The sequence below is a fragment of the Anolis sagrei genome, chromosome 5 (assembly GCF_037176765.1).
Source record: "Anolis sagrei isolate rAnoSag1 chromosome 5, rAnoSag1.mat, whole genome shotgun sequence".
In the NCBI taxonomy this organism is placed as follows: Eukaryota; Metazoa; Chordata; class Lepidosauria; order Squamata; family Dactyloidae; genus Anolis; species Anolis sagrei.
Genome location: NC_090025.1, coordinates 177,816,821 through 177,833,622, shown reverse-complemented (window position 1 = coordinate 177,833,622; position 16,802 = coordinate 177,816,821). Strand labels below are relative to the sequence as shown.

The 16,802-nt window shown below is 42.8% G+C and overlaps 1 protein-coding gene across 1 annotated transcript in view; it reads left to right on the top strand.

The window, feature by feature from the left end:
• LOC132775790 (sodium- and chloride-dependent GABA transporter 1-like) overlaps window positions 1–15,167 on the top strand; it is a 78,522-nt gene extending 63,355 nt beyond the window's left edge. Inside the window, exon 15 of the mRNA XM_060776749.2 lies at window positions 12,782–15,167. Coding sequence (XP_060632732.2) covers window positions 12,782–12,886 — 105 coding nt within the window. The 3' untranslated portion in view covers window positions 12,887–15,167. The remainder of the gene's footprint in view (window positions 1–12,781) is intronic.
• The last annotated feature ends 1,635 nt before the right edge of the window (window positions 15,168–16,802 follow it).

Here is a 16,802-nt window from a genome sequence, read left to right as displayed (position 1 = left end):
CAACAGAAAATACTGTGTTTTCTGTTGGTCTTTGGTGACCCCTCTGACAGCCCCTCACGACCACCCCCCCCCCACAGGGGTCCTGACCCCCAAGTTGAGAAATGCTGGAATAAACTTTGTGTTGTTCTAAAAAAGGATTATAATGTAGAAGCCTCTTCTCCATTTTCCCCATGGAATGCAACTGGGAGGTAGCTCCTTTAGTTACACACCTGATAAGAAGTGTCTATCGACCAGGCTTGGGCATACATTGACCCTTGAGGTGTTTGGGACTTCAACTCCCGCTATTCCTAACAGCCTCAGGCCCCTTCCTCCCCCCCCCCCCCAGCCGCTTAAGTGACTGTCCAAAACAGCTCAAGGGACAAAGTTTGCCCATGCCTGCTATAGACTGTAGAGTTAAGGCAGTTTAATAGTACTTTAACTGCTGTGGCTCAATACTATGTAATCCTGGGGTTTCTACCTTGTTAATGGCAGGGTGAAATATGCACTGAGAGCATCCTGTTCTTGTTTTGTTTTTGTTTTTTAATAAAACACCCATGGCTTCTTTAAAGGTATCATTTATGTTTCATTATTTCCAGCTGTCTTCAGCAGGCTTCAGTACCTCTCATTCCGCAAGGGATGACGAAACGGAGAGCTTGCCTCTCACACTGACCCCTTCAGTAATTATTGTTAAAATCCAATTTCCAGTGTTCCAGTAGTCACTGTCTTGAAATTTGATTTGGATGCCTTCATCTTGACACCGTCATCTCAATCCTGCTGGGAAAATAAATTAATACAGTTCTGCTTAGCTGTGATTTAGCTGCTACAGCTGCGGGGAGGCAGGGATTCAGAACACAATAAGTGTCAGAATCCATCTGTTTTGAGACATAATCTACATTTTGAATTCAGATGAGTGTGTATTGCAAGGCAGAAGCTGAACCATACCCAGGCTTATACCCATCTCTCCCTCTCTATCACACACACAGGATACAGCAGGATGAAATGAAACAAGTTTAGTCTTCTCTGAAAAGCATGTTAAAGTAGGTTCACTCTCAATACACTCACATTCATGGTCTAATGTAGAAGAGAAAAGAAAGGGGGGGGGGGGGATGGCTGTAAATTAGAGTAATGTAGCAAGCGATCAGGGATAGTTAAAACAAAAAGCAAGCAGGATGTCACCATAATCCAAACTGGCAAGTAGTAAGTATAGGTATGCAAAGGTTGCTGCTAAGTCTAACAGAATATCCATCCTTGCTGGTTTTGGCATAACATAACTGGGAAAAACATGGAGAAACATAGGAGGTGAACTGTGTGGTGTAATGTAAAATAAACCATGTGCAGTTCACATTTGACCAGCTCACGTACTGCCTTGCCAGAGAAATAAAATATGCCACACAAGTGAATGGTAAAGAACAAGTAGTTTACTCTTTGTAGTTCAGAACAACATGTGTACAATATGATCAGTTTTATCAACTCACATAATGTCCTTTTATGAGAGATTTTAAATGGTCTTTCCCCGTCCATGTGGATAAACTCCTTAAGCAGCTCATGAAGTGAGAGCACACTCCAAACTCTGCCTCTCTCTGTTTCTCTCTTCAAACAGTCTCTGAACACCTGCCTAGCTCAAGCCTGAACAAAAATGCAACAGTATCCAAAAGTCCCAGGCTCGGCTAATTGCCCAGCCAATCAGCTTCATGCATCTTATTTTTTACTTGACACACACTCACTTCCTTACATGCTCCAACAAACTGCACCAATAAATGCGCAAATGAGATGAGAAATACATTTTAAATTATCGTGAATTTCAGAATGGGAGGAAAAATTTTGCAACCAGAAATACAATACAAGGGCAGGAAGTGGGGTTCAGAGAATCTCAACACTATAATGATTGAGAGAGATTTTACATGCCTAAAGGGCAGGGTATTCCCACTTGGTGTAGTAGTTTGAACATTGGACTATGACTCTGGAGGCAAGGATTCAAGCTACGGAAGCCAGCCAGGTGATCACACTGTCTGGAGACTGTAACAATCTTCCACGGCAGTTCCTGGACCACTTGTTTAGCAGGGATGGTATTGTAGCTTCTAGCCACCAGGAGAACATGCTTCCAAACAAACACTTTGCTAGGTCCTACTTTTGGGGGAATCCTTATATTTAACAATTCAGCAAAACCTCGACTAGGTCTTATTTTCAGGGGATGTCTTATTTTCAGCGAAACAGGGTAAGAGGTAGCTCCTCTAGCTGCACACCCAACAAGGTGAGCCTATAGACCAGGCATGGGCACCCAGTAAAAACACAGCCAATGAGAGTGTTCAGTGATGGTGACGTTATACTGGAATTGCAGTTTTCCACACTAAGGTTTAATAAGGACAATGCTGAAGTATGAAAAAACGTATATGCAAAGACAAGGCAGAAAGTACAGTAGAAGATGTGGAAGTGGGAAAGGAGAACCCCAGAATCATTAAGTAATCTATATGGTAGAATTACTGCAGTTTGACACCACTGTGACTGTCATGGCTGAATGCTGTCGAATAGTGGGAACTGTAGTTTTACAAGTTTTACAAGGTCCAAATCTATCAATGTTTGAGTCCACAATGCTCTCTGGATGTCGGTGAACTACATCAAGTGCCCACCAATCCCTTCCAGGATCTTCTGTTGGTCGTGGGAGTTTTGTGTGCCAAGTTTGGTTCAATTCCATCATTGGTGGAGTTCAGAATGCTCTTTGATTGTAGGTGAACTAGAAATCCTAACAACTACAACTCTCAAATAACAAAATCAACCCCCCCCCCCAACCCCACCAATATTCAAATTTGAGTGCATTGGGTTTTTGTTCCAAATTCCATCCAGTGAATGAAAATACATTCTGCATATCATATATTTACAGTACGATTCATAACAGTAGTAAAATTACAGTTATGGATGGCAATGAAAATAGTTTTATGGTTGCGGGTCAACACATCATGAGGAACTGTATTAAGGAGTCATGGCATTAGGAAGGTTGAGAAACACTGCTATAGAACAATTACAGGAATGCATTGATATATTTATGATATTTATAGCCCGCCTTTCTCAGCCATACAATGCCTCAAGGTGGGTTACAGATTGACACAATTCAATGTCAGCCATTCATAAAAGTGCCATTAATAACAATCAACATCTATATCTATGTATATAATAAAAGTCAAAACTTGTATGCGGAGGACAAAAGTGTGGCGGGAGGAGTATGTGCCAGCGTTTTGATTGGCTGGTGCAGTGGTGCTATTTGCATATGGTCTCTGATTGGCCAGCTTCAATAGGAGCCCCTGGTGGAGAAAAGGGTTCATGGCAGAAACGGGGACATGAGAAGGAAATTTGCATATGGTCTCTGATTGGCCAGCCTCAATTCCAAGATTCCGAGATGACAAAAGAGAGGAAAGGAAAAGGCCAGAGGGGGCTGAGTCAGACAATTACCAATACAGACCAGACTAAGCACACAGAGCCCCCATGACCCACTCTACATCCTACTGCAGTTTGGAGGAGGATGAACCATGGATGATGGGACTTGCAGTACCATCACTCACATTCTGAGACCGCTGTTAATCTCATCCAATGACTGATCACGACCAAACTTGGCACATAGACCTCTTATGACCCACTTTACATCCTGGTGTGGTTTGGCCGGGGATGGACAATGGATTATGGGACTTGCAGTACCTTTGCTCAATTCAATCCACTGCAACCCTCATCCAATTAGCGATAAAGATCAAACTTGGCACACTGAGTCTCCATGGTGCATTCTACATCCTGGGGCAGTTTGGGGGAGGATGCACCATGGACGATGGGACTTGCAATGCCTGCACTCCCTTCCTAAGACCATTACAACTGCCAACAACGATGGATCAGGACCACAATTCATACAGAGAGCCCACATGACCGAATCTACATCCTGGTGCAGTTTGGAAGAATTTGACAATGGATGATGGGACTTGCAGTCACTTCACTCACTTCCTGAGACCACTGAGACCCTCGCCAATGACTGATCAAGACCAAACTTGGCACGCAGAGTCCCCATGACCCACTCTACATCCTGGTGCAGTTTTGGAGGAGGGTTGACCATGGATGATGGGACTTGCAGTACCTTTACTCACTTACTGAAACCACTGCCACCCTCATCCAATGACTGATAAGGACCACACTTGGCACATAGAACCCCAATGACCCACTCTATATCCTGCTGCTGTTTGTAGGAGGGTGGACCATGGATGATGGTACTTCACGTACCTACACTCACTTCCTGAAAACAATGCAACCATCATCCAGTGACCAATAATGACCAAACTTGGCATACAGAACTGCCATTACCCACTTCCTCTAATAACCCGGGCAGCGCCGGGTCCCCAAGCTAGTATATAATAAAGAAGAGTGTTTGTATCGGACAGAGAAATTGTGGAGGGCGGTGTATGTGCCAGCGTTCTGATTGGCTGCCGCAGTGGTGCTATTTGCATATGGTCTCTGATTGGCCAGCTTCAATAGGAGCCCCTGGTGGAGAAGAGGGTTTATGGCAGAAACGGGGCATGACAGAAGGAAATTTGCATATGGTCTCTGATTGGCCAGCCTCAAATCCAAGATTCCGAGATGAGAAAGAGAGGAAAGGAAAGGCCAAAGGGGGCTGGGTCAGAACACTCCCAATACAGACCGAAGTAGGCACACAGAGCCCCCATCACCCACTCTACATCCTACTGCAGTTTGGAGGAGGATGAACCATGGGTGATGGGACTTGCAGTAGCACCACTCACCACATTCTGAGACCTCTGTTAACCTTATCCAATGACTGATCAGGACCAAACTTCGCACATAGACCACTCATGACCCACTTTACGTCCTGGTGTGGTTTGGCCGGGGATGTATCGTGGATTATGGGACTTGCAGTACCATGCTCAATTCTTCATACCACTGCAACCCTCATTCAATTACCAATAAATACCAAACTTGGCACACTGAGTCTCCATGACGCACTCTACATCCAGGTGCAGTTTGAAGAAGGATGCACCATGGACGATGGGACTTGCAATACCTGCACTCCCTTCCTAAGACCATTGCAACAGGACCACAATTTACACAGAGAGCCTGCATGACCCACTCTACATCCTGGTGTGGTTTGGAAGAATTTGACAGTGTATGATGGGATTTGCAGTCACTTCACTCACTTCCTGAGACCACTGAGACCCTCGCCAATGACTCATCAAGACTAAACTTGGCACATAGAGCTTCAATGACCCACTCTACATCCTGGAGCAGTTTGGGGGACGACAGACCATGGATGATGGGACTTCAAGCACCTCCACTACCCAAGACTGCTGCAAAGCTCATCTAATGGCCAATCAAGACTAAAGTTGGCACACAGAGCCCCCATGACCCACTCTACATCCTGCTGCAGTTTTGGAGAAGGGTGGACCATGGATGATGGAACTTCCAGTACCTTCGCTCACATTCTGAGACCTCTGCAAACCTCATCCAATGACGGATCAAGACCAAACTTGGCACATAGACCTCTCATGACCCACTTTACGTCCTGGTGTTGTTTGGAAAAATTTGGAGATGGATGATGGGACTTGCAGTACCTTTGCTCACTTCCTGAGACCACTGAGACCCTCGCCAATGACTACTCAAGACTAAACTTGCCACATCGAGCTCCAATGACCCACTCTACATCTTGCTGCAGTTTGGAGGAGGACAGTCCATGGATGATGGGACTTCAAGTACCTCCAATCCCTTCCAAAAATTGCTGCAACCCTTTTCTAATGACCAATCAAGACCACACTTGGCACACAGAGCCCCCATGATCCACTCTACATTCTGCTGCAGTTTGAAAGGGGATGGACTTTGGATGATGGGACTTGCAGTACCTTCACTCACTTACTGACATCACTGCCAGCCTCATCTAATAACTGATAAAGACCAAACTTGGCACACAGAGCCCCCATGACCCACTCTATATCCTGCTGCTGTTTGTAGGAGGATGGGCCATGGATGATGGGACTTCAAGTACCTTCACTCACTTCCTGAAAATAATGCAGCCATAATCCAAAGACCAATAAAGACCAAACTTGGCATACAGAACCGCCATTACCCACTTTCTCTAATAACCCGGGCAACGCCGGGTCCCCAAGCTAGTTACAATATAAAACATAAATAAAAAACCATTAAAGCATATTATCATTGGTGTCATCTTGTTAAAAACATTATGCAATAACATCATCTGGTCATTCCATGTTCATCATTCATAGTTCTGTGTTATCTATTCCGCTGTATTCTCAAAAGCTTGCTCAAAGAGCCAGGCCTTTACTTTTTTTGGAAGGTCAAGAAGGAGGGGGCTGATCTAATATCCCTGGGGAAGGAGTTCCATAGCTGGGGGGGGGGCACCACTGAGAAGGTCCTATCCTTCATCTCTGCCAATCGCACTTGCGAGGCAGGTGGGATTGAGAGCAGGGCCGCCCCAGACGATCTTAAGCTCCTAGATGGTTCATAGGAGGAGATATGTTAGGACAGGTAAGCTGGGCCAGAATAGTTTAGGGCTTTATAGGGTAAAGCCAGCACTTTGAATTGTGCTCGATAGCAAATTGGCAACCAGTGGAGCTGATGCAACAGAGGAGTAGTGTGTTCCCTGAGTGCCACTCCTGTTAGTAACCTGGCTGCTGCCCTTTGGACCATTTGAAGCTTCCAAACAGTCTTCAAAGGCAACCCCACATAGAGAAATACATCACCTCCATGTGCTGCATCCTAAAGCTAGTGGAAATGGGAGGTGTTGACTCTTGCACTGAGGAGCTTTTATTAGAACTTCCCCCTTTTTTTTGGACACAGTCCTGTCTCTTCATTTTACATAATTTAGTCCAGACCACTGAAGAAAATGATTTCCTTTCCTGCATGTCTGGCTGAGGCTAGTTAGCCAGGCCAGGCTGTCGTTGCCAATGGGTTTGAATAATATTTTATGTGAGGACAATAAATAAGTACGTGCAAAAGAAAGATAGGCAAAAAGGCTGAGGTTAATCAGGCTTGTGGCCTTTCCAGCAGCCTGGCTGGATAATGAAATACATCTGCTTGATACTAACAAAGATAGGCTTGAATATAAATTCCTCTGGTGAGGAGGACCAACACTGTTTCTTAGCTTTTCTCCTCAAGTCAAAATTCATGTTTGTACAGAGAAGGGAAAGACAGAGAGCATCCAAGCTGTTTGTGCTTTAAAATTAGCTTTCTTTTTTCTTAGGGGTTGACAATAATAACACACATTTCCTGTTCAAGTCTTAGGAAAGGCAAGTTTCTTTAAGGAAGACCCATTTCGCATATTAGTCCTCAGAACTGCACCTATAGGAAATGTGCATGACCCATACAGAATGTGGAAAATTTGCATTTTCTTTCGACCATAGCCCTCCCATTATTTCTCCCATTAACTTTTCCAGGCTCTTTTTCAAGATAAGGTTAATTTCCCAAATTCAGGGAACTCTTGTTAAAGTCAACGGAGACTCCTGTATCTTTTTTGTTATCTTCCTTATGTAAGAAGCAGGGCTTAGAATAATTGATAAATAAACTTACAATAATAAACTTTAGTTGTAGGCTGTCCTATCTCCCATAGGGGACTCAGGGTGGCTTCCATATAGGTAAAGCATTCAATTACCAACACAGAACATACAGAGTAGCCATTATAAAACATAAACATAATACTATTTAAACAATCATATACATTTAAAAACCTTTCTCAACCTTCCTAATGCCACAACCCCTTAACACAGTTCCTCATATTGTGGTGACCCTCAACCATAAAATTATTTTTGTTGCTACTTCATAACTGTAATTGTGCTACTGTTATGAATTGTAATGTAAATATCTGATATGCAGGATGTATTTTCATTCACTGGACAGAATTTGGCACAAAAACCCGATATGCCCAAATCTGAATACTGGTGTGTGTGTGTGTGGGGGGGGGGGGGGGTTGATTTCGTCATTTGTTGGGCACTGACCTTGAGTTTGGGAGTTGTAGTCATCTACATCCAGAGAGCACTCTGGACTCAAACAATGATGCATCTGGACCAAACTTGGCACAGATACTCAATATGCTGAAATGTGAACACAGGTGGAGTTTGGGGAAAATAGACCTTGACATTTGGGAGTTGTAGATGCTGGGATTTATAGTTCACCTACAATCAAAGAGCATTCTGAGCCTCACCAATGGTAGAATAGGGCCAAACTTCCCACTCAGAACCCCCATGACCAACAGAAAATACTGTGTTTTCTGATGGTCTCTGGCAACCCCTCTGACACCTCCTCATGACCCCCACAGAGGTCCTGACCCCCAGATTGAGAAAAATTGCTTTAAGGCTTTATAACCTGCACCTTAAATTGGGCCTGACAACTTATTAGCAGCCAGTAGAGCTGTTTTAATAGGGGTGTTGTATGCTCCCTATAGTTATAATTGCCTTTTCAGGACTGCAACTTCCCAAACAGACACTATAATGCCCTCTAACTGTGTTGATTTGTCAGGGTCAATTCCAATTAATGCTCTGTCATTCCACTTTTCAACTGCTATTAAAATGTCTCAGTGTTTCTTCCCTCTTTCCACTTTTGTCTTTGCTGACTTTAATTAGTGCAAAATGGATGAAAAATGAAGGAGTATTTTGCACCCCGTTAACTCACAGGACAGTGCAGAACCCTGCTTTTTCCTAGTAGATCTAGGCAAAGGCAAACTCCCGCAGCCTCTCCAAACTTGTGTGTTCATCCTCATTAATACCTTTTGTCATTTTGATGTTTCTTGGCCACACATATCCTGTTTTTTTCCCCCTTTGTGAAATGTTGGAGGGAATACAACAGCTCTGCTGACATTTAAAGACATTTTCAGGGGCATTTTGACATGGATTTTCAAGTTTTATACCATTCTATTATCAATCCTATTTTTAAAGTGACAGATAGACAATGCAGAAACTTATTATTCCAAATTGTAACATGTTATACGGGATTACTTGGAAAACACTAAAAGGTAGTGGGGGTGATTTTTAACAATGATGGATTGAATTACCATCCCTGTGTTCCTTTGTACTCTCTTGCCCAGGGTCCTTTGACACTACGCAATTGTGGCAGTATGATTTCAATTAAACATCTATGGGATTTGCAGGAAAGGATATTTAAAATTCTTAATCAGATGCTTAATGAAACTACAAATCCCAGGATTCCATAGAATGTCACCATGACAATTTAATAAAAACACAATGCTATGCTATTATAGTGTAGTTTGAGATGGCTCTCAGTGAAGGCTGGTGGCTATGATCCGTGGAGTGATGAAACCCATCCTGCTTTCATAGAAGTATCCAACAATACCTCCACACTACATAGTTTCAGCACTATAATTCCATTTTAACTCCAGTGGTTTTATTGTATGGAATTATTGGGATTGCAGTTTTAGGGAGCAGTGTTCTGAATTCTGAACCAGATAGCTCTAGTAATTCCCCAAACCATAGTTTCTTGGATTCCAAAGAAAGCAGTCGAGGCAGTTAAGGTGGAATCATAGTGCTATCACTTTGTGGTGCGAAAGATCTCTTACTTGTTGAGCCCTATCTCTCACAATGGGTCAGGACCTTGGATAGCTCACACTACAACCTCATTGCTCAGCGTTTCTCAACTTGGAAGTCTGGACCCTGGGGGGGGGGGGGGGGGTTGCGAAGGGGTATCAGAGGAGTTGTCAAAGACTATCAGAAAAGTTTGGGAAGTTTGACCCAATTCTATCATTGGTGGGCTTGAATATGCTCTTTGATTGTAGGTGAACTATAAATACCAGCATCTACAACTCCCAAATGCCAAGGTCTATTTTCCCCAAACTCCACCAGTGTTCACATTTGGGCATATTGAGTATCTGTGCCAAGTTAGGTTCAGATCCATCATTGTTGGACTCCACAGTGCTTTCTGGATGTAGGTGAACTACAACTCCAAAACCGAAGGTCAATGCCCACCAAACCCTTCCAGTATTTTCTGTTGGTCACCGGACATCTCTCTGCCAAGTTTGGTTCAATTCCATCATTGGTGGAGTTCAGAATGCTCTTTGATTGTTGGTGAACTATAAATCCCAGCAACTACAACTCCCAAATGACAAAATTAACCACCACCACCACCCCAACTCCACTAGTATTCAAATTTGGGCATATTGGATATTTGTGCCAAATTTCGTCCAATGAATGAAGCTACATCCTGCACAGGCCCGTAGCCAGGATTTTGATTCGGGGGGGGGGGGGGCAGCTGAGTCTGAATGAAAGAGGGTCTGCCCTAGCAAACCTTTTGTATTGTTACCCCAATACCCCCATGCATATGGGTTACATTGAGCATGATGATCAGGGGAGCCAGGAGGACATTGCCATCTTGTCCCCTGTGACATCAGCGCCCCTCCCCCAGCACCAGCAGCCACTCTGGGGCCAGAATTGTTTTTATACTATGTCTTGAATTTTGTTGTTCCTATGTTGTACACCGCTGTGAGTCGCCCCTGGGCTGAGAACAGCGGTATATAAGCAAAGTAAATAAATAAATAAATAAATAAATGAATGAATGATATGAATAAACATAACAGTTTAAATAATGTACCAATAAGGCCTTCTCACAGACTACCATGAGAATTTCGGGGGGGGGGGGGGCTGAGGCCCCTCAAGGCTCCCCCCCCCCCCCAGCTTCATGCCTGATCCTGCATATTAGATATTTACATTCCGATTCATAACAGTAGCAAAATTACAGTTATGAAGTAGCAACAAAAATAATTTTATGGTTGGGGTCACCACAACATGAGGAACTGTATTATGATGTCATGGCATTAGGAGGGTTGAGAAACACTGCCATAGCTCATTTCCTGATACTTGGCTTGGCTGTTAAAAGTTATCAGCTCTGGCTGCTCAGACCCCTTTGTAGTTGAATGTGAATTGTCTAACAAAAAGACTTATCAAACCCCCAATCCCTGTGCCCATTTCCCTCTTTGTGCATGAAGCTTTGTCCTCCCATCTTACAAGGATTCCACAATGAGTTTGTAACAGAGCTGAGGCTCACAGGGAAATGAGATGTTGATGCAGAATAAAGTGGTTCTGACAGGTGAGGAGATGACAGGCCATTTCAGTGCTATTGAGCATTAAGGTTTCTTTTAAAACAATGCATCAGTGCTAGGAAAGATGAACTAAATGTTTCCTAGACCTCATGGGGGCATATCTCAGTTGTGTCTGGGTTCTTTAAAAAAGTGAAGGTTCCCATCTTTCTTCTGAAGTCATGCTATCCTGTCTTATTCAATAATTTATACTCTCAGCAATTTTGGCATAGCTCCTCCTGAAGTCCATGATGGAAGGATGAGACTATGACTTGCTGCTGACTGTGTCTATCATCAAGCAACATATACAAGATTTAACCAATTAATTAATTTGAAGGATTTCTTTGTTACTTTTCTAACATCATCAGCATAACATTTCTCTTTCTCAAGGAGAGTAACAAGAAATTTATATATGACACACAACAACAGTTCAAAACAAACAAAATATCAATTAAAAGAGTATAGTTTTAATAGTTTTATAGTTTCCAATGGCAACTGACTTTTTTAAAAAAAATCTCATGACTTTAAATTGTCTCAAAATGCTTTAACTATGCTGAAATAATCTCATAGTTTCATAGCTTGGGAGTGATTCTGGATTCATCGCTGAGCCTAGAACCCCAGGTCTCGGTGGTGGCCAGGGGAGCTTTTGCACAGTTAAAACTAGTTCACCAGCTGTGCCCGTACCTTGGGAAGTCTGATCTGACCATGGTTATCCATGCTCTTGTTACATCTCAAATAGATTACTGCACTCTAGGTGGGGTTGCCTTTGAAGACTGTTCAGAAACTCCAACTAGTCCACCAGGCAGTAGCCAGATTACTCACCGGAGTGACATACAAGGAACATACCACCCCCATGTTGTGTCAGCTCCACTGGCTGCCAGTTCCTTTCCTAGCACAATTCAGAGTCTAAGATCATCCGGGGAGATGCTGCTCTCAATCCCACCCTCCTCCAAATGCAACTGGTGGGGATGAGAGACAGAGCCTTCTCGGTGGTGGCTCCCTGTCTGTGGAACACATTCCCCAGTGAAATTAGGTTGGCTCCATCTCTCCTTTCCTTTAGGAGAAAGCTCAAGTCATGGTTTTGGGACCAGACATTCCAGTAGCAGGCTTAACAGTAATTTGCAATGCTTCATGAGAACTGATAATGGACAGGCTTTGGACTGAGTCTCTGGATTCTGAATTGGACTTGGATGTGGCTATATTGTTGTAAAGAATGTTTTAAATGGATATATTATAACTTATCGTTTTAACAAATTTTTATGTATGTTATATTGTGTTGCTTGCATGTGTTAGCATCTAATTGTTGCCGGTTGTAAGCCGCCTTGAGTCCCCCCCCCCCCGGGGGGGGGGTGTTGAGAAGAATGGGGGTTTTCTTGACACAAAAATCACTAAAATGAAGCTGGTTTTATCTATCTGCCTATTGTCAAAGGAGAACATAATACAATGAAGGTAACAGTATGCTTAATGGATAAGAAAGCATGGACTACAATCCCATTCTCAGACTCAAATAAAGTACAAGTGGTATTTGTATAAGTGTGGTCTCATCATTCAAAAGTTTGTTTCTTTTTACTATTTATTTATTACACTTGTATGCTGCCTTTCTCCCAGAGTGAGACCCAAGATAGGATTAGTTGGGATTGGGGAATTAAGACTGAGGTCACCCCCATTCTCTTGTTCTTGTAAGGTCTCACATGTTACCCATCTCTTCTCTGTTTATTCTTTGACCAGCGTTTTCAGCTGATGACCCAACCCACGTCAGATGTGGAACTTCAGCACAATGGACTGCAACTGAAGGCTTCACTCAATGGGAGCGCCTCTGAGGCTGCTGTCTAGGCAGAGAAAATGTCCTTTCTGTAACTTAATGGGCTTCAAGGGACTTATTTATGTTCTTAAAATCTCCTCTCCTCCCTTTCCCCCTTAAAAACAGCCCTGAAATTGTAGAGGTTGAGTCTCTTCTACCTGAAATGCTTGGAATCAGACATTGTTATTATTATTATTGGATCTTGAATTAGCATATATGGGGCTTCTGGGTGTTGAAGTCCAAACTTCCTTGTGGTGGACCAAAGTTTAGGAACCACTACCCCAGACTGATATTCTTTTCCCTGATCCTTTGTGAGCCACTTCCTGTGTTAGAACATCTGGCACGAGGAACAGAGACTTCCAGATGTACCCCAAGATTTTGTCAACAAAGAAATTTGTCAATGTGTATTTCTATATGACTCCAGGAAACAAATTTAATCTAATTTACATGACAAAAAAGTACCTTGAGAAAAAGCATATGTTGGTCTTTGGAGCTGACCAGTGGTTTACTTGAGGGCTTCCTGGAATGAAGCATTGTGGTTTTGTTTTGGCCATGGACACAATTACATCATCTGCTTGTTCCCCAGTCTTCTGCATTTCCTCTGAATGTAACAGCAATAACTGGAGGATTTCCCACCAAGGGCATTTTGTTGTAAGTTATCTCTGTACTAATGAGAAACATTATTTTGTGATGGCTTGGTCTTGGAAGGTCAAGTAGGAGGCATTAGCGATTCTGTTTTCGGTGGAGACAAAATATTAGCATTGATTTTTCATCATGGGTCAGGACAGCTGCCTGGCTGTCTTGGGATCTCCTTGTGATGAGGCTATGAGTGGTGTCATTGTCAATGCGTGTAGTTCAAAATTTGCCACCATGCAATGGAACCAAAAGAGTGGGAAGAATAGGTTTCATTGATTTTTTTTGATTTTTTAAGTGTTTCTGTTGCTGCATTGTAATTTAGGGATTTTCTTGTGGATAGTTTTACAATTTTAATTACTGTTAGCAGCCTCAACCACAGGGAGCTATAAACATTGGCAATAAAATGAACTGTTCCTCCCAACATAGCATAAAAGGCTTTATTTGTTCCCAGAGAGGCTTAAAATGCTGATCCATAAAATGTGGATGTGAAGAAGAGACTGTACTATTATCTGGCACAATCTGAGTGTCCTTCTGAACTCCCTTGGCTCTTGGGAAGGAGCTGATGTTTTGAAGTAAAACCAGATACATAGGAGTGAGAACTTGCTCTGGAACAGGCTTGTTTTTGAGAGCTATGCCATGTAGTTGGCTGTTGAAATCTTGGACTGAAGTAGTAAATGTGTTGTCTTGCACTCTGCTCTCTCCACTTACAGCTTGATAAAGTTACTTTTTTTTGTACTACAACCCCCTGTATCCCCAGCCAGTTTAACATGATCCTGGGTCCTATGAGTCCAATGATAAGTGAAGAATGCAAACACGATAAGTGGTATATAGGTAGTTTCCCAGTACAATATATTCTGTACTGCAACCAGCACATATAAACTGGGATCTTACATTGCCCAATATAAGGAATCCCCGGTGACACAGTGGGTTAAACCCTTGTGTCAGCAGGACTGAAGATCGACAGGTTGGAGGATCAAATCCAGGGAGAGTGTGGATGAGCTCCCTCTGTCAGTGCCAGCTCCCCATCCTTGTGAGAGAAGCCTCCCACAAGGATGGTAAAACATCAAAACATTCAGGCATCCCCTAGGCAATGTTCTTGCAGACTGCCAATTCTCTCACACCAGAAGTGACTTGCAGTTTCTCAAGTCACTCCTGACATGAAAAAAACATTCCCGATGTAGCCATGTGTTTGTCAGGAATAAGAACTGGGCTCTTGTCACCTTGAATTAGCCTATACAAATCTGCTCTTACTTTACTCAGTGTGTGGGGAGGTGAGGGAGGGAGGGAAGAGGGGCAGAACATTGCCCATTCCAACTGTTTCGGGATTTTTATCACACGAAGAAAGCAATCTCACAATGCTATATGCATTGAGCTCCAGCTTCGTCTCTCCCCTCATGTGTCTCCTATCCCTTTTAATTAATGAAACCCACCAATAACTCCCACCATGTTCCCATGACTCGCCTTAGTGCAATGGATCCCTTCTGCCAGCAACCCAACTTTCATGCAGTGTCAGTGGATGAGATTCTCTTCCTCCCCCCTTCTCCCCATTCCTCCTTACTATTCCTGAGCTAGTAATTTTGTTCTCTAACTATCTATCTATTTGCTGGTCTGTTTAATTTATTATTTTATGTTGCAATTGTGCATTTACACTAAAAATAAAAAATAATTTGAAACAGGCAGAGTTCTCTTTTCCACCTGTTCTGTCAGTTTTTGCGGGATATTATTTGTTTATTTAAGATGCTGGCCTTTTTCCGATTAAGAGATACATATACAAGCAGATTACAACTTATTTTAATATTCAGACAAATAATTAAGCCATATGAACAATAATGAACATGTAATGCATAAACCATTAAAAGAACCAACAAGAGTAGCAGCAGATCAAATGTCACAGCGCAGCACACTAGAAACATGCAAATGCAAATGGGAATAGATATGCCTTTAAAATCTTCTAAACGTCAAGTAAGAGATGGTAACATGAACGTCCTGAGAGAGGGCTCTCCATAGATATGGTGCTGTCACATAAAAGGTCCTATGCTTGACACTGAACAATGTCACAGCTCTCAGATGGTGATTGTAAAGTTCATGCAAGCTTATACAGTATGAGTTCAGTTAGATAAGCCAGTTCCCAATCATGTAAAGCAGGCATAGGCAAACTTGGGCCCTCCAGGTCTTTTGGACTGCAACTCCCACCATTTCTAACAGCCTCAGGACTCTCCCTTTTTCCCCTCAGCTGCTTAAGCCTGGGGCTATTAGGAATGGTGGGAGTTGAAGTCCAAACACCTGGAGGACCCAAGTCTGCCCATGCCTGCATAGAGCCTTAGAAACAAATTAAAGTACATCTAAAATGTACAGATTCAATCTTTCCCATATTTTCCTAGTTCAACCAGGATACTTTCTGAAATTAATTCTGGATCAGGAACACTTACAGTTCCTTGCTGGCAGTTTTCTTACCTTCATTCCCATTTCCCTCCTCGCCTTCTATCTATAGGTACATATACTAAATCAAGAAAGTGCATATTGATTTAGATTCTTTTTGTGCCATGATTTGCTTATGCACTCTTAGACTTCTACCTACTGACACACACACACAAAAAAAAGCCTAGATGCACTTATCAAGTCACCTTGGTCAAAATCCAATTGCTAGTCCCAGCTAGATTCAACCGATGAATGTAGAGGAATCAAACCAAATGTTTTAGAAGAACCAGAGCAAAAAGGGCCTTCAGCAGCAGAAGGCAACCTTTCCCTGGAACTTGAACAATTAAGAATGGAGATGGGCAATGCAAAAAAGTATTATAATCGAAGCAAAACACAAATGTGCTTTAGACATAAATTGTGCAAAAATACCAGTTCCCACATCCCAGATAGTATGTAGAATGCACATGTGTGGTGGAAGCTCCTTCTATGGAGGCTTTTAAGCAGAGGTCATCTGTCAGGACTGTTTTGAATGTGATTTACCTGCTTCTTGGCAGGGGTTTGGATTGGATGATCCACGAGATTTCTTCTAACTCTATGATTCCATAATTCTATGATTCTATCTCATAACTATAAGTATAAAGCTCTTTTACTGCATCTGGGAGGGAGGGTTTGTATCAGCCACCTTAGTCTTCCTCTTTCATCCACTGACTACAGGTTGGGAACCACTGGTCTAGAACAACCATATATTTATGGTTGGAATTATCTTCTTCTTCCCATCTTTAGGTTTTGAGATGGAATACAAGCACAAAAGCACAGCTCCTTGCTTCCGGGTCAACTCTACAGACACTCATACCAGTCAAAATGTTCCAGCAGCCCCAGGCATCTATTAACAAA